The sequence below is a fragment of the Eufriesea mexicana genome, unplaced genomic scaffold, assembly GCF_001483705.2.
Source record: "Eufriesea mexicana isolate 0111107269 unplaced genomic scaffold, ASM148370v2 scaffold1023, whole genome shotgun sequence".
Lineage (NCBI taxonomy): Eukaryota > Metazoa > Arthropoda > Insecta > Hymenoptera > Apidae > Eufriesea > Eufriesea mexicana.
In genome coordinates, this window is record NW_016909136.1 from 90,726 (window position 1) to 110,787 (window position 20,062).

The 20,062-nt window shown below is 31.1% G+C and overlaps 1 protein-coding gene across 1 annotated transcript; it reads right to left on the bottom strand.

Moving 5' to 3' along the window:
* Positions 1-1,937: 1,937 nt before the first annotated feature.
* Positions 1,938-19,761, bottom strand: LOC108547365 (helix-loop-helix protein delilah). The gene is made up of 3 exons (XM_017899859.1): positions 19,130-19,761; positions 18,145-18,545; positions 1,938-2,013 (listed from the first exon to the last, which is right to left on the bottom strand). The coding sequence occupies exons 1-2, from the start codon at positions 19,759-19,761 to the stop codon at positions 18,152-18,154; spliced, it is 1,026 nt and encodes a 341-aa protein (XP_017755348.1). The 3' UTR covers positions 1,938-2,013; positions 18,145-18,151.
* Positions 19,762-20,062: the final 301 nt, after the last annotated feature.

Below are 20,062 nucleotides of genomic sequence, written 5' to 3' on the forward strand. Positions count from 1 at the left end.
ATTTAAGTAATCGTTTCCTGTTATGTACTCCTAATACTGAACGATGGAGAATCAGAAATTTCTACAATAACTCGTCTAAATTTGCATTTCCCTTAATACAAGGCGTACTGACCGAGACTTAATAGTAATTAATTAAATAATATCGTGAGAATAACATTTTTCCATTCTTGGCACGCGAAATTACTTTTCTTTTTTTTCGAAGCGTATTGCCTTATGTAGTTCCTAATAGCTTAATGGACGACACTATACGTATAAATAGTAGAATGTTTTTCTTAAATACTCGTTATAAAGCATAGGTAGAAAAAATAGTTTCTTCGGTTTAATACGATTCCTCTCAACTTCACTTAAGGCACTTCCTTATGTACACGTACTTCGATTTTATTGTTACTTCTCATTTTTAAATTGACATAATCTAACGATAATTTGCATAATGCTAATACAAAATCCAAACATTACATTTAGGATATGAAATTGTATTACCTCTTAGGGTAGATTTATTGCTTAACTTTGTAGGTAATTTTAATTGCAAAAAGCGAATTTTAACAGGAATTTACAAAATTTTTAGAGTAATAAAAATACCACCTCTCGGTTGGAAATTATATTTGAAATTTGTTATAATATCCTTTTGCTGGAATTTTGGTATTTCCCTAAAACTATCTTCCAACAAGAATTTAAATGATTTGCTCCACAGTATAACATGAATAACAGGGTTTGTGAAAACTAATTCATGATTTTAAAACTTTATTACATGACGACGAATGGAAATTTCTTTGCTATGTTGCATTGAAAAATGGTAAAAATTTTTGGTTCTGTAATCTTAACAGGTATCAGGTGTTTAATCCCATTGAATCACGAGAAAAGTACTATTGAAAATTTATCTTATAATTGTATATCATATATAGATATTAATTTTAATATAATCATACAATTATAATTAATCAATGTCAATAATTACATAATTATAATTAATTGCTGTTAATAATTATATAATTATGTACATATCATTATTTTATCTTCCAAATAAATATCAGAGAATGTTTATTATTCAAGAAATTTGGAACATTGTATATATTTCTCCATCTTCATATTATAACAATAAAAAGGAAAATCACTGACAAAAATGAAAAACACAATAGTCATTTACGAGCTTTTGTATAGTCTTTATCTTCCACATACGTTAAAATTAAAAATCAAATGGAGAGATAATTAATCTTGTGCCAATAAACAATAAGTTTTCCTTCCAATATCTTATATAAAACTTATTTTCTATTTTCAGCTGTGTATTTCATAAAATAAACAGTATATCATGATTCGCAAATCATTACTTTGTTTGTTAACTATTGCCAGTAAATGCATGCAAATTAAATACACAAGGTGTCCCATTTTAAATAATAAAATATCTCGAAAAATAAGCTGTTTCAAGAAAAATGTTTCAAACAAAGATTATAGGGTTTTGAAGGGGTATGGACAACTATAATATTTATTTCTGATTCATTGCACGTTTGTAAGGTTATTTGAATGTCAAATTTCTCTTCTTAAATCGAACCCTATATTTTCGTTTACAAATTTTTATTAAAATGGGACACAATATATTCTTCCAGATTCAGTTTTGATCATATTCGATTTCATTCGATTAGGAAATTGATCGTGTTGACGACAAGAAATTTCCTTCCTTATTCGCAATTCTACCTTTTCTCGCAATTCAAATTCACATCTTAAGAAACTATTTTAATTAATTCAGGAATCACTTTACTCGCTTAAGGCACTAAAGAGAAAAATTCTTTGCCATCAAATTGTACAATTTTCTGTAGTTATCATCGAATGGAGGGGGTGGAACCGAGGCGGAAAGACATCATAGGCAGTGCTGTCTATGCGGAAGTACTTTATGTGGTAAGTACAGGTTGTCGCCATCCTTACTGCCACTTCAAAGTCGATTGAAATTTCATTCCGAAGCAACTCTTCGTTTCGTGAGATCACTCCAATGGGATGTGCGTTCAAGTTCTTATACGAATCCTGAAACATTAAAAAAAATGATAAATTATTGTAAGAATATATAAGATTAGGCGAGCACCGGTTACCGATAAGGCGGCGTGAGTGAGGAGCACGTAACAGTGATAACCGCAGTTATCAAACCGGAGTACGTCAAATCGAAGCGGCGATCCGCTTGATTCGCGATCAATGAACAAAGAAGGCCCCTCCTTAACCGTTTGAGTCCCAAGCAGCGCGATCGCGCTCAACTTTGCTGATGCATGTTACGTCACATATTACCAACAAGCGCTATTGCGACGATTGGGATTTTCTGACATAAAATTAAACAAGCGCTATCGCACAGTTTGAACTTCTTCGCACTCGATTAACCACTTGCGCTATAAAGACGTGCCACGCACGTCGAGATGCTTTTGTTCCAAAGCCGCCAGCGACGTGTATATCACGTCAATGTAACGCCTTACCGCATGTTATATTGTAGAGCGCGGCACGGCAACCGAAAGTTAAATCGTAGCGCAAGTGGTTAAGGCAAGCGTTATCGCACTGTTCAGGGTTTTTCGACCGTGTTCTTCCGAAAGCCTCAAGCGCTGCTTGGGACTCAAACGGTTAAAAGGGTAGGTCGAGAAGCATACGGGAATATAGTTCCGAGACAGTTCTTAGACAGTTCTTTGAGAGGAGTTATTGAGAGACAGTTTACGGGAAAGATGAGATCGTGAGTATCTCACAACGAAGAGAAGAATATCGAATCGGCCACCGAGAGTTAGACTTGTGGCCTAGCCCTCGCTTAGTAAACCCCTTCCATTATTAACATAAATTCGATAATAATATTTGAAAGAAATTGTTTTCTAACCCTTCCAATGTAAACGTTCTTTCTGCAGTATAATCACATGAAACAGGGCCAGTCACGTTCCATACATTTTTCACGCAAGTAGTAATTTAAAAAATAAATGTGAAAAAATTCTCGTGATATCTTCAGACATCCTAAATTAAGATTATTATAAAATTTTTTACAAATATTTTGTTTAAATATATATTATATTTAGAGCTTCACTAGACGGTTTTTTACAAGAAAACCAAGAAGACCCTGTTTACATTTTTAGATTAAAGTTAAATTGTATTATATAGTGTTATACAGGATGTCTAATAACTGATGGAACAATCGGGCAAGCAGTGATTTTACGAAAAAAATATATGCAGTGCTGGACAAAAGTATTGGCACAGCATGGTTGTGTGGTACAAGTGCTTATAACTACTATACAAATTGATTTGAAGGAAAAACTTCTTGACATATTCATTTGTTATCTATGCCTAAGCATAACATGCACAGATTATAGCAATTTCAGCGATACGATGAATATGAGTGAATATATTGATTACATTTCTTTCTTAATACGAGTTGGTACCAATTTTATTCTTAAAGCAGGTGTATGTGTTCGGTGATTGCAAAAAGGGGAATTCTGGAACCAGTCATTTTGAATGGGTTGATAGTTATAGTGTTAAAAACCCTTTGCACTCGGCGATTTTTTCGTTACAGAAAAATAGTAATTCAAAGCCTTTCTGCCATAAAGTCGACGATATTTTTAAAACGGTAAATAAGAAATCGTATGCAAATTAAGACGTAGAATTATTTTACTTCGATATTCCATGTATCGTTGGGTAATTGTAAATTTGAGATATTAATTAACATCCACCTTTAGAATCTGATTGAATGGCGACTGAGAGGCAAATCTCGATAAACTTATTACGACTGAATAAATGATCGGAAAAATGGGAAAAGATCTTTAAGAAATAGAGTAAGCGAAGATATTGAAAAACTGAGTATAAATTATAGGAGAAAAATCGCGAAGACAAATGACCAAAGCGATAATGCTGACTGTAGAATTTTTAATCAAAAGTTTAAAAGCAATCGTTTATTATTAATGTAATATGATATAGATTATGTAATAGTGTATAATAATAGTTTATAATTTAATATAACAGAAAACATATATTGGGAAATATTATAATATAAAAGGGATAAAAATAATCGAAGGGGAAAGTATTTGTCATGAGAATATTTTATTGCAATACAATATATGAAATTGTAATGTATCATACTTCCAACAACGTGAAATATTTAACACAACAATTTTTAAAAAGAGTATGAAACATTTTAATTTTGCTATAATGAGACACTCCTGTTATTTTCAATTATTTAATATACATTTCAGAGAAGAAGTATAGAAAGGGTAAACGAATTATTTTATATTCTTAAAAACGAGAAAAAGGAGAAAAAATTAAAAGTATATCGAAAACCTAGTTAAAAGAAAGGAATACACATATATATGTATTATGCATAAGATTAAATTTATTTTCTATTGACAATATACTTTACTATAATATACGTTTATAATCCAATTTGTTTCGAACAAGACAGTAAATAAAAATGAGTTGTTCTCTATTTCATCATTTTTTACAAAATTCAGAATTTTGTAATCTCTGACATCACAGACATCGAAAGGAAATAATAGAAGGCTGATTAGCTAGGGCTACGTTGCCAACGCAAACTTTTCCGACAAGAAACCGTTACTTTAACGAAACCCCTGAAAATCTCCCCGTGTGATTTATTTCAGAAAACAGTTTCCATATTCCTCCTCAACGGTCGCAAGATCCTTCCAGGGGAAAGAAGCGGAATTCTGGTATGACTTAGGACACTACCCCACCTGGCTATTGTACTTCTTTCGTGAAGATCCTTATTTACCTGGATCAGCAAGAATTAAGCGCGGAAACGGACGAATGAATTTTGCAGACACCCCACTGTAACCCCAAAGATCGTGGGAAAAATATACGTATTCGGGGAAAATTTACGGAAGTTCCCATCGTTTGGTGACAAGACCAACTAAAAACAACTTTTACTTTCACTGCAGTGAATTTTTATAAAGCGTGACTTTAAGTGTGACATTCCCCTAAAAATTCAACCCTTAATGTTTTATTTCTGTGAAAATTCGTTTCTTGGTGTTTTGTTTTCTTAAATATTAAATGTCTCGTGTTCCATTTTTATAAACACCCAATTCTTAATATTTCACGTTTCTTTAATTTAATTATTAATATATCTCTATTTTTATTATTTATAATACATTTAAATCTTTCAAACATTCGCATAAAATTAATCAAAGTAATAAATACAAAATAATCGAAAATAATAGTATAAATAACGAATCGATTTTCAATTCGTTTTCTTTATAATAATTTATTATCAATTCGTTAGTTAATAAAATTGATACAGACAACCTGATATAGTTCTTCTATAATAATTCTCATTTTATAATACATGCATACTTCAAATATTATGGACTTGAAAATTTATTGCATAACATCTACATAATTTTACAAGAAAATTTTTAAACTCGGCTATAATGATGCAAAATTGAAGATATTAAACCTCAATCTTGAATGTCCGAAAAAGAAGAAAACCTCTACATCCATAAATAATTTTATGTACTTTAACAATTTGCTATAATTTATGCGAGTATTATAAACGCACTAAATTCAGAAGAAAATAATTAGTATTACTTTCAATTGCAAATTTCACGCGCAAGGCTAAACCAATTCAATTATGCATTAAGAAATAGTCCTTGAAACGTATCGCTTCCTGATAAAGTAACAAAATGAAAATGGCCTGCTCTATAAGGACATTTGTTTATCAGTGGTCGTGACTGGAAACAGTTTTAGGAAGAACACTTTGACATGTTAAGGAGTGGCAGTAAAGTGACTCACTGTTGGAAAAATGTCTGGAACTCGTACTATTTTATCACAAATTATATCTTGTTTAATTAGTTAATTAGAGGCAAATTTGGAAAGCAACAACTCAATGACAAGTATAGAATAAGACGTAAGAAAATGCTAAAAAATAGTAACAGAGTGGGTATTATACTATTTATTTATTTGAAAATTCCGCCATTTTCAATTTTACAATTACTTTTCAAAGAACATATAGCGATCTAATCATGGAAAGTAATACGATTCAAACACGAATAAAAATTTGACAGATCATTGTTAAAAAACAATGTTAGTTTAAACAAATTACACAAAGTGTTTTGTGGAAATTACGTAGCGAGTATTACCAATGTAAATAACAAATTTATGTACTTATGTATTTAAAGGATAATAAAAAATAAAAAAATATAATCGAAGTTTCGAATATGCAATATAACCAATATATATGACAATGGTTTAGTATATGAATTTCATTATGCATCGTTATTATTCACACCACTGAAATTGTTTTTTATTTTACTTATTTAAGTATTACTAAGAAATTAATAATTACGAATTTAGCAATTTCAATAACCAATATAATACACTCATATTATGTACTATACATAAGTACTTAGCACTTTGCACTCGAGAGGTGACCATCAGTCGCCATTTAATCAAATTCTAAAGGTAGACATTAATTAACATATCACATTTACAATTGCCCAATGATCCGTGGAATATCGAAATAAAATAATTCCACGTCTTAATTTGTATATGATTTCTTATTTACCGTTTTAAAAATTTCGTCGACTTTATGGCAGAAAGTCTTTGAATTACTATTTTTCTGTAACGAAAAAATCGTCGAGTGCAAAGGGTTAGTTCTCAACTATTTGACAGTAAGACTTCATTTTTGTTGAATCATAAGCTAGATTTATATGTGATATTCTCTTAATAATAAAATTTATTTTATCAATCATTTAATTGTAAATAAAATTTATTTGATTAATTAATTATTAATATAAAATTGTGCAATTTTGAAATTAGTACTTAAAGTATGTAACTGTATTTAAATTAAAATAATATAATAAATAAGATGATAATATTAGTAAATAATTATTATCGTAATAAATATTATATTAAAATTATGACTATAAAGTTTGTATAAGATAAATGAAGCAATTCCGATTTGCGAAAACGTATTTCGTTCGCGGAAAAGTTTTAATCTTGGAACAACATAATCGGCTCCAAACCGTCGCCGATATGAGCGTCGTCACAGTCATGCTGGTAATGTTTATTGATAAGATAAACAACATGCGGGTTACCAGCATGATAGACCTTTAAATTCTTTTGTTCTTCGCGAAGCTAGTCGAAGAAGAATAGCAGGCTTGTATAAACCTTGCTACCATTTCGTTTTACGACGCAGTTCCACTCCTTGGGAGAAAATATAAACGTGTTTCCTCGCGTGTAAGGAAAATAGGGAAAACAAAGTATTAAATTAAGACTGCATGAAATTTTTATGACATCTTTCCATCAAAACAGGTTTCCTCTTGTCGCATTGTCATTATGTACTTTGTTACAGCTGTAAAATTTATTTTATATTAAATTTACCACGGCCAGTTAAATGATTATTTATAAACTTTTAATGATTATTTTTAAACTGTTAGCACTAAATCTATCAGCCTAAATCGCCGTTTCCCAAACTTTCATTAAAAATTCGTTCAACGTTATCACTTTAATCACTTGTCGCAATTTTCCTTCCAATATATGTATAATCAATTTCTCAATGTCTCCAGTTAATTCATTTTTTAAGGCTTCTGCTTCTTTTCCATTCACCAGTCATTTGACCATGGTAGATTTAGTGTTAACTATAAGAAAGATGTTTGTGAAAAAATTACGACACCGGAATGTATAATTTATATAAAATTCGGTAGATAAGACTGAGATATCTATTATTATCTTCCAAATATACAAAATTATGACTATTGTTTAAAATACAAATAAAAAAAATTAATTTCTCTTGTTTTTTATTACTTATACCGAATTAGGTTTTGTCTGTATCCAATTGTAAAAAATATAGTTTTTACCTATGAATGGAAAAGATAGATATTTATTTATAAATTATCGAAAAGTGTTATCAATTTAAGATGTTCAATTTATTTGATATCGAATTTGTCTAAATGCTCATTGAATGCTTATTGGGTGCTTATTATGCATGCTTAGGTGGATACTTTATAATTAACTGAACACGAAAATTTAATTTTGTAGATTAAATCGTAATACATAATGTAATATGATTATTTCATATAATTACAACAATTATGAAATTCGAACTTCATATCTATTTATTACATATATAAACTACTTTTATTTATACTTTTATTATTATTGCTTCCATGGGTTTATTTTTCCTGTTTTATTATGCTAATTGAATTAATTAAGAAATGACGTAATCTGTATACAAATCAATTAAAAATATGAACTTATAAATATAATAATGAATAATTCAATATTCAATTTAAAAAAAGAAATTAATTTTCTAGATCATCTTTACTTCTACCGACATTTCAATAATCTATTATTATAGTTATAGATTTACTTTCCTATTTCATATGCAATTATTGTCCAAAATAACTTAATCTAAAATTAGTACAAATATTATACAAATGTTTTATAAAAATAAATTGATTCTCGAGATTATCTTTATACCTATGTTGTAATTTGAATTACTTATTATGACATTTACAGGTTTATTTTTCTTTTCAATATATAAGTAATTCTTAACCAAATTGATTTCATTTAAAAATGGTATATTTTCAATATATATTAATAATAAATATTAATAAATGGATATTATATATCAAAGAGGTTTTACTGAATAACCATGTCTTATAATTTCAATATTTTCGTTGTAATCAAAACTAAAATCACTTGGAAAGATTTCAAAAATTTTCAAAATATTAAAATTTCAATGTTTCCTATTGGAAACGTGGTTAATTATAACCGAAAATATCTCTTTCCTCGATATAACCTACACACATACATTTACCCAGCTAAAAAATACGCTAAGCTCAATAAATTTCTACCCCAAATCCTGCATAAATAGCAACACAAATGGAGAAACAAGTTAACCCCGTTATCCAACAGTGAAACTTAACTCGATATACATTTCCCTTTGACCACGATGAGCCAAGATTAACACACTGTCGCGATTTCGCTACAATTTCCGCAAATAACATCCCTCAGGTTCGTAAGAGTACCATTTATACCTATCATTTACTCGTAAATGTAATCGCGCGTCGTATGTCACGTGTCCCGGAGAAAAATACGGCCGATTAACAAGTGAGGTTAAGTCGCGACTCGATGCCGGCGTACTTTTACTAAGCGTAAGAAATTTCGGTCACTGCACGAGGATGCGTGATCATTAATTAAAGAAGAAATTTCATCGAACAGCTTCCGGCTTTTCGTGCGATCGTCGGAGAAAAATAATCGCGATTAAAGCAGGGTTAAAATTTCACCGTGCTCGTTACGGCCACCGCGGCGCGCCACAGTCGAGGTCCGAGCGATGACCGGAGTAGTGGGGAGAGGTGCGCGTGGTGGGGAGAGGTCGGGGGCCCAACAGAGCATAGTAGAGCAGAGCAGAGCAAAGCGAAGAGCCGAAAGAAGGCCGATGGGCTCGCGCGCAACGGGACGATATCAACGTGACCGGGAGCCAAGGAAGGAATTTATTAAATTAATTTGCCGCGGCGACGTATCTCGTAAATTTCGTAGATGACCTCACTTTATAATTGTCGAGAATTACTTGCTCACTCGTTCGCTCGTTCAGTCGGTCTGGCCCTCGTGTGAGACTTCTTGCTCCCTAGGATACACATTTTATTGCTACTTTCATCGAGAACTACGCCTGCGGTATTCAGAAATTTCTCGTCGGACGTTCGCGTCAGTGAATCGTAAAAACGAACAGGAGCAAAAAAGAAAAATAACGAAACGGTGGGCTGCTTATTGCCAGAAGCAGAACATCATTTTAATTTGTATGATTGACGCAGGGAATTCGTTTTAAGGCCAAGGTAATTGAACAGCGCAAAGAGCGAAAAAGAGACTTTATAAGAACCGCAAGAACGCAAACACGTTAATGGTTTCTTTTAAAGGTGACTCTTGTCGAAAAAGCTTCGGTCAGCATGGCGCATGAAAATTAAATTGCACATAACGTGAAAGTTAATATCGGTTATTCTGCCAAACTTGCTGCCAATTATCAAAGCAAAAAATTTGGGTATCGTATATTAAACGTAGAATGCTCGGGGTTGATACGTTCGTTAAACCGTGATAAGCTTCAAAAATTGCTTCCATAAGAGGACACGCGAGTGTCTTAAAACGCAAAATTGAGGAAAACGGTTTCCTTAAATGCACTATTTGACATATGGCACTCGTTCCACTAGAGATTCTTAATCGTTGTGCTATTACCCATATGGCACTGAAACTCCAGTGTTTCGATGTCCTAAGTATAACCGCACTTGTATGTAGGGATATTTTATACTTTTGTAGTAAATAACAACGTTAAAATATGGCGAATGTTATAACAGATAAATGTGGTAAATATGGATATAATTTTTTAAATATTCTTTTGTGATTCATTTGAGTTCGTAATATTATAATTAGTGAATGATTGATTATTCTGCATTTTGAAAAGATATTATATTATTTATTAAGATAAACTGAATCTTTCAAATTTGTATTTAACTGTATTTGAAAAAGCCTTAAATAAGTATTTTTAAATAAATTAAAAGGAAAAGTTCAGAATGATAAATATACAGTCTTAATATTGAATATTAATGATACTAATGGTGTAAAGAGTTGGTCCATATTATTTGTCAACTAAATATGTAAATATATAAATTTTGTTACTAAATTTGCCCCAATCAAGATAACAATATAGACGCATCAAATATAGTATCAATAGGCTATTATATTTCCAATGTTTAATAATAATTATGAATTATTTGAACCATCATGATACACGTACTAATTACATTGTGACAATGTGAATGAACATATATATCTATTTAATTAGGCTTAATCCTATCGATCATCGATCTAAAGAAACAAGAATAATATAATAGAACTTCCTCTGTGCATACCTATGTACATGTATACCTATATAAGTAGATTTTATCAAAAGTAATGTACGAGAAAACTTCACCAGTTCTATAGAAAATTGAACATGATAGATTGATTAATTTCTCACTTGAGAAATTAATAAAATTCACAAAGATTGTTTTTGATATGCTTTTATTGTAATACTTGTAATCATCTTCATCATAACTCTGTTATAGTAACAATACATTTCAAATATGATATTGCTATAACAAATAAGTATAATCTTCAGATATTTCAATTAGTAACATTATCATGAAATTTGTTAACTACTTTTATTCACTACTTGTTCATTCCATTATGTCAAAAACACACACCTCGTGATAATCATGTAAAATGTTAAAGAAAATAATAAGTAACTTGCAAATATACCTTTTTTTTTTTGTTATAAAAGAAAGAAAGAAAAAGAAATTATTATGTAAGAAAGTTGCAGTTTTCAAACTTCTGTTTTCGAATTGTTCCCCGTATTCTGTCCCTAATGACTGTTCCCTTGCCGCCCATATGTTAAGAATACGAAATGCTTCTGTCGCCTTATGGTTGCCTAGAGTGCCGATATGTGTGGCACATGTATCAAACCTTATATCTGACTTACTGCATGGCACGTGGGTTACGAATGTTCCTAAGGAAATCATGATTCCTATTTATAGCTCGACGACTGCACTGCCAGTCGATCTTTTTTTCGATTTCTGCACCACGTCTCCGTCGACGTCTACCTCGCCAATGTCGAAGGGCGAAAACAGAAAAAATTTCGAACTCATGCTCTGAATAATTAGTTTTATAAAACTCGGAATAATTAGTTGCTTCGATGTGATACTTCACAGGATTGTGCTAACTTTTTCCTTATCAATTTTACTTTGAAATTTTGCAGCGCCATCTTTATTTTATTGTAAGGTAGTCCTTTGTAAATAAAGATAATCTTTGTTTAAGTTTAAGATGATCTTTTTGATATAGATATTGGTCAAAAATCATTAGATTGTATGATGAAGAAACGATATGTACTTGAAGATTACGGTGCAAAGACCATAAATTTAATTTTATATTAATAAATAATTAATAAATAATAATTAATAAAATGTTTTCTGAATATGTTAATCAAAATGTTAAAATTGGGGCAGCTATTTACAGACACTTGTTTACAAAAGATTAAAATAATAAGATTTGACACTTATTATTTAAATATGGTTTAATAATATATTCTGAATTTAATTATTAAAAAAATGGAACTTTTAAGAATAAAAAATTTATTTCAGTTAAATCTCAAGAATTATTATTACGACTAACAATTATTAGTTAATTCAATAATTATTATTAAATAAACGATTAGTATTAACATTAAACTTACATCGAATAATCAATTAATATTAAAGTAAAAAACACAATAATTAAAAACTGGTCATTAGAAAATTACTAATTTACTAGATTAAAAGAGAAAATTATTAGAATTGAATAGGAGTACAATGTAAATATTAATAGAATGAAAAAAAAACCACAGAACTAAACAACAAACACCAATGAACTCATTACCTAACAATATCATTAGTACTAATTAATTTTAATTACTAATTAGTTATTAAAAATAATTTTTTCTTTTTTCATTTCTGTTAACACAGTGTATACAAAATGTATCGTATTCATATATAGAATTCTACACCGTCTACATCGTCTGACACAGAATACCCACTAGCAAATATATCTATTAACAAAGGCATTAAACGAAAACACATAGCACTCTAGATGGGACCTAAAAAAATAAAGTACGGTTTGGCTATGGCAGACATATGCGTGATCAACGCGAACAGAAACGGATCAATGTCAAGCAATTGGAAACCATGAAGATTGGGAAAGGTCTGGTCGAGAGATATTTCGAGAAGGATACCTAACATATGGCAAAATGGTGAACCACTTCCGTTTGTGGGTGCGCACTTTTGATGTTGATGCCGCAATGGCAGCAGCGTTTCGAAACGCAAAAGCAGGCTAGCAAAGGGAGCTAAACGTGAACTTGAAATTTCTCTGACACGTGTTCCTCTGGATGCTTGACACATCCTATCGCGGAACAGTTTCGTTTCTAGCATCGCTGTAAATACACTTCAGTGTAATCTTATCGCGAGCTAAGTGTTATGAACTAGTAGACTAGATGCTCTTAGAATTGAGCAGTTAACTGCACAAATCGATTAACTCTACTTTTTGAAAAATCTTTAATTTAAGTGTCAAAGCACTTGGTATAGTCATAACTTTTTATATTTATAATAACTTTCCCTGGTAATTAAGATTAACACCACTAAACGACAAAAATTTGTTGGCCACTGAATAATAAATAATTTATTTCAGAGATCACTTTGATTAACTCCGTACTTTAATGTAAATCGTTGCAATAATGAAACTCGAATGCACTAGCAAACCATGAACGATAATGGTCAATTTTTTAGTGCCGTCTTATCAGAATTTAAGTAAAATTTAAAATTATTACTTTTTTCACTTACCAAATCGATTAACTCTTTCAGTAACGTAAAAATGGTAACATTACTATTACCATTTGGCTATTTTTTCTTATAAATTTTATATACGTTGAATGAAAGTCACATTTATATTTATGCATTCTATAATATTTATTTCGATTCAAATTATACACAGAATTTTAAAAAACAATATACATTATTTCATTGCATTTCTCCACTTTTTGTTTTATGGAGTTAATCAATTTGTGCAGTGAACGGCTCAACTGATAGTATATCTAGGAATTGAATCGAATGGAAGAATTTCGATCTGTCAATCATTTTTGCATTTTATTTGGAACAATCGAAGCAATTCATTTGCATAATTTTTTTAACGAATATTATTTTTAATATTTTTTTGGAATAAAAGAAACAATGGAAGAGAAAATATGCAAAATTCCAGGTGGAAGAAGTGTGAGAAAAAATAAGAGAAATATAACCATTATGAATAGGAAGCGGAAAACTTTTGATATTGAAAACCAAGAACACATGTGTTATTTTAAATTGTCATTGATAAATGTGAAAAGAAGTAAAATAGATTTCTAGATTTGTTCTAATAATGATTTATGAGCCAGACTCTAACCTAGAGTAAAAAACAAACGAGTTAATAGTCTTTGACACGCATCATAACATAATTTATATAAATAAACTTATTTTTCAAACTAAATCAAATTTACCATAAAATAAATTATCACTTTCATCTGTTTGCAGCAATAATAAATTAATTTTTACCTCACTTTTTAATACATAATTTTTATTTTTTATTCAAAAGTTGTATTTCTAACCACCATTATTAAAATGTACATGTACATATCTAAACATCACATAGTTGAATTATTATTGATGCTATATGATTGGCTAATTAAAATGTAATTCACTTTTAAGATTATACTCTGAACAATAAATGTGAATAAAACAGGCCAAAAAAGAAAATTGTGTAAAAAGATTTCATGTAAAACAAAAATAAGTACAAATTAATCAATACATTACAATTTTTCCATTTCCACTATGTATATATTACAAGACTAAACTGTAAATCTCGAAGCACGGTATTATCTCTACAATTTGCAAAGAAGTTTGTAATCTTTCGAACATTTTAACCGCTAATGAACACATTTTCGTTATTCCTTCGAGCTTGCAATGGCGCCGAAGTCACGAGTACACGGAGCAATGAGATGCGTCCGAATGTCACGTCGGCACACACTTCGCAAAGTGGTTACAACGCGTAAAGTTTATTTTCGGGAGCGTCGAGGCTCGAGCACGTGTTCGAGAGGAAACGCCGAACACGAGTTTCCACTTGGCGACGCGACGCTTCCTCGGAGTAATTGTCACGTGCGCGGCGCCGATCAACAGCTCCGTCGGTTCAAGCTACTTCAAGTACTCCCATGAACACTCTTCTGCTCGAACCACGCAAGTTTCACGAACGTGAAATAATATTACGCGGCTCTCTATGTCGCACATCCGGTTCGCTCGTTGGATGATCACGACGCACGTGTAACTTCCTCAAATATTGCCAATGACAGTAATTTCACGTTCGATATTGGTAAACGTTGCTCGTGGTAACAAAATGGCGTACGATTAGTACTTGTGTATGTCAACAATTTACATTCCCGCTGATATATTGCATCTTCACGACAAAGGAGTTTAATATTCGATTAGATTACTATTATTTGACACGAGAGATGGAGAATTGGCTAAATTTTTAGGCAATTTTGTGAATTAGATATTATTTTAGTGATCATTGTAACAGGTACGACATATTATATATATAAATTAATTTGACTATCTATTATATAATTCTTTGACTGTCTATTTATAAATTTTATACTGTCTATTATAAAATTTAATATTTGACTATCTATTATAAATTATATTTGACTATCTGATTAAATTATTACGGTAGATGAATATAATATAATTTAAATCTTTATTTTATTATTATTTTAAAATCTGATTAGCTTACAAATACATCGTAATTCGAATTTTATATATTGAAACATTATAATCAGTCTATGCCAACTCTGGGACCAATTAACGAGCACGGAAAGTATTAGAAATATCATTTATATAATATATAAATGTATATAAATATATAAATAAAATATGTAACAAATATTTCTAATATAATATATATAACATAAAATATATAAATATATAATATATAAATAAAATACATAAATATATATAACAAATATATAATATATAAATGATATTTCTAATACTTTTCGTGTTTGTCAATTGGTCCCACAGTTGGGATAGAATAATTATAATGTTTTAATACATAAAATTCGAAATGCGATGTATTTGTAAGCTAATCATATTTCAAAATAATAATAAAATAAATATTTAAATACTTATAATAGAGAAAAGAAGTTAGAATATTATAGAAACAAACAAATCTATAATTCTTGTTGTCTACTACGCAATTTTTAGACGTCAAAGAGTAAGTTTAAAATTAAATGTATTTAACGCGCAGTAATTGTCCATTTTATCATAGGAGTAATTAACGTCTTCCTCTTTTTCTTCTGTTTGTTTCCATTTTCCCTGTATTTTTTATTGTTTTTTTTTTTCGTAAATTATGATAGTCATATAACCCTGAACGTTGTTAGTCAATCAGCTCTAAACTTTCACTTCAATATTCTACGTAAGCACTAATTATTTGTTTATAAAACAAATACTGTTTTACTAGATCTTTTAATTAAGAAACTATTAAATATTCTTTCATAATTTATTTTACTGTAACTATACATATATGGGGTGTCGCAAAATTCACGCAAGATTTGGTTTTTATGCCATTTGTGCGATAAAGTGCTGCCAACGAAGAAAAAAAGACAGCGTGACAGCTGATAGTTTAGGGTTATTAACCCTTTGCATTCGGCGATTTTTTGGCTAAAGAAGAGTAGGAGTCCGAAGATTTTCTGCTATAAAGTTGACGATATTTTTTTGAACAGTAAATAAGAAATAGTATAATAATTCCTTACGTAGCGCGTAGGAATTATAATAAAATTATAATAATAATAATAATAATAATTAATAGGAAATTATAATAATTCCTTAAATTTGATATATTAATTAATACCGATTTTCGAAATTTTATCAAATGACGACTGAAGGGCGCCTCTCGAGTGCAAAGGGTTAAAAATGGAGTGCTATAAGAAAGAACAATGCGTCTTCATTGTTGAGCAATATTTGCAATTTTTAATTAAAAACCTGCGTTTTCTATCAAAATTATTTCTTGCGTGAATTTTGGAACACCCTATATAGGTATCGAAGATGGAACAACGCGACAACAGATGACTGTTATTATAATAGCAACAATAACCGACAATGACTGAAATTAGATGGAAAAAGTCTACCAGTCTTATTATTGAAACAAAGTTTCGAAGTATAAGGAAAACAGTAACACAACATTCAAGTTCATCATAAATGTACTTTGAATATAAAATATCAATAATTTTGGTTAATGATATAAGGATTAAGAATATCATAGATTATTATTAGATAATATAGATATTTATCTCCTTGAAATGCTATGTTAGGGTTTATATCAGACTTGTATGTTTAAACTTAATTTCTTTCCTCCAACATATTTTTATATGTAAAATCATCTACGTATATCAGATTATACCATTAGTTAACAAATACCTTGTTAGCATAATTCTATAGCAATCTATGTATTTCGAAGAATATACTTTCTGCTTTGTCATTTCATTGGCAGAGGAAGCAATTTATTAATACAAGAAAATAATTATAAGATATTTAAAAAATAAATATGTATTTCGATATGTTATACTTATTATTGAAATTAAAAATAATTTGTGTAAATGACAACAGAAGTATAATTGGCATTTACACCTAATTATACATCAAATTCTGCTATTTTCTAAAAACAGCAATTACTTAGATTAATACTATTACCTTTAATTATACGTTACAAAATCAAACACAAGTAATCTCAAATGTCTATATAAGAAATGCAAATTATTTTGATATTTTCTCTAATTTTATGAATGCATAATCGCATAAACGATGATAAATTTTATAAGCATTTGTAAAAGCAAAAAGTTACTAAAGGATTATATAAGAAAACGCGAAGCACCGAGTAAGTTTGAAGAAGATAATGTTAAATTTATAAATAGCAAATACAAAACATTTTGGACTTCCTTCAAACCTATGATTTCACAATCGTATAAAGGATCATGAATTTCAAAAATTCTTTATAAGAAAATGAAACTACTGCAGAGTTACATAAATAAGAAACACCAACCAAATTTGAAGATAACGTTAAATGTTTAAATAAGAAAACTGAACTATTTCGAATTTCCTTCAATTCCATGACCACAATCGTCAATTGGTACTAATTTTCAACCTACCTGATATATTATATATTCTCAGATAAATTTAATCAAATTTGAAAATTACGTACAGTGTATTATACACGATTAATATACATTACCTATAAGAAGTAATACATAACTTAATCGCGTATCATTTGCACGGTAAATATAAAAAATAATTGAGAACCACTGATACGAACGATTATGCATTTCATAAGGTGATAACAGAAAAAGGTAGTTACTAGAGTATTACATAAGAAAACACGAAGAACGAACCACGTCTAAAGAAGATAATTTCAAATTAATAAGTAACGAGTTAAATTAAAATATCCCGAAGTATCCAGAATTTCAATTTCGTAATTACACAACCGATTATAAATTTCGCAAACTGTTGGCGCAAAAAGAAGGCAACTGAAGGGTTACATAAGAAAACGTGTAGCACCAACCTTTTTATTACACGTGTGTGAGGCGTTGGGCGTGTTGCTGATGTACTAGCCTGCCCTGCTCCTGTTCCCACCAGCTGACGACGTCCATGAATTCACCGGATTCGGTGATCTCCTGCTTATAATATAGAGCTCCAGAAAAGGTTTCCGGACTTGCCGCATAAACGGTGGCTGCACCCTCTTCGCTATCCCCGGCGCCACTATACGGCGAGAGAATTTGGGGCTCGAGGTTCTCCTCGTTTTGCCCATAATACTCCGAGGGTGGAGATGCTACCGAATTAGGGGAGAGCCGGGAAAAATTCTGCGTGTTTGATAGAGTCCTCGGCTCGAGATTCTCTTCATCCCCTATTGAGGACGCGTAATAATCATGTGGCGATGAGACTGCAGTTCGATTTGGCGATAATCTGCAAATTATTGACGTAACATCCATTATTTTACTATTTCGTTGTACTATTAATTCTGCTACTACGAATTTATTACGTTTAAAATAATATGCCATATTTCTAATTTCTCTGTTACTGTTACTTTTTCGTATCACTATTAGTCCTTATATTATCGCTGTATTTTTAAAAATAATAAAGAATTTTAGAATTTTGTTTTATATATTAGTATATCTCTAAGAATACTAATTAAATGAGAAAAATATTGTATCTAACCTTCTGTTTCCAAAATAAAGAAATATTATATTTCTAAAAGTATCATCGAATTTTTAAATTTAACTGAAATTTTAGGATCTGATTTGATATTTTAAATAAACTTCAGTCATATCAATGATTGAATATCAAATATGGAAAGATAATCAACAATTACTTGGATTATACTTTCTTTTCTTGATTCCTAGTGATATTTCTAATTCCTATATTGGGTGTACGATTATTTTCTGCGATATTACACTTTTAAGAATGCCAATGAAGAATTTTAGAATTTAATTCGATATTTTAAATAAACTCTATGATCAACGTAAAAGTATGAAAATAAGAAAAATTACTTGGACGTGGTCTTCTGTTTTCCAGCATCCTCGTCCTCCTCCAACTGTTCACCATCGTCATCCTCAGCAGCAAGGACATCGTCTTCGAGGACGAGTCTCTCCCCAGAACCGTTATGACTCGACGAAACTACGCTGCTGGTGGGCGAAGGCATACACTGCGTAGCGCCAACATTCGAATCGTATTCAACCCCATCAGCCTCGGCGAGCAGCCTTTGAAGTCCCCTAATGTACTCCACGGCCATTCGCAAGGTTTCCACTTTCGACAGCTTCTTGCCTCTGTCTCCGTATCCTGCAGCGATGTGACTCGGAATGTGCTGTCTCAAAGTCGCGAATCCATTGTTCACTTGTTTAACGCGATTCCTCTCACGCGCGTTTCTTCGTGCAACGGCCACTGGCGGCGGCTGACCATTCTTCCCGTGCTTCTTCAGCCTGGATGGGTCGTAAGGTGGCAAAACTGTCGCTGAATTCGCGTTCGCGTTGTTGTTGTTGTTCTTCGGGACTATCAGGTGCGGTTGATTGCCGATTATATTGCTTTCGTTGTCCTGCAGAGTCCTCAGCAGCATCAGCTGCTCCTGATCGTTGCCGTTTATTTGCACCCTGTTGCAGAACACCGTAACGCCCATGGTCGTCATCGTGATCGCTCTTCTGCTTCAACGTCGACAAGTGAGAAAGCGTCATTCACCGACTGCAACAATGTAACGAACGCGAAACGATCGTTGACGAGGCCTGTTCTCATCGGCCTTCCTCAAAGACGGCGCGTGGAGTCGGGTGAAATTTCGACCAGAGATACTATGGTATTAAAAATAACAGGGTCCGAATCGTCCAGACCGGAGATACGAGTTTGCGTGTCGTGAGAATAGCCAAGTCGACGAGTTACTACTTATCGACTCTAATGCCTCTCGAGGACGAATCTAATTGATAGACTTATAAATA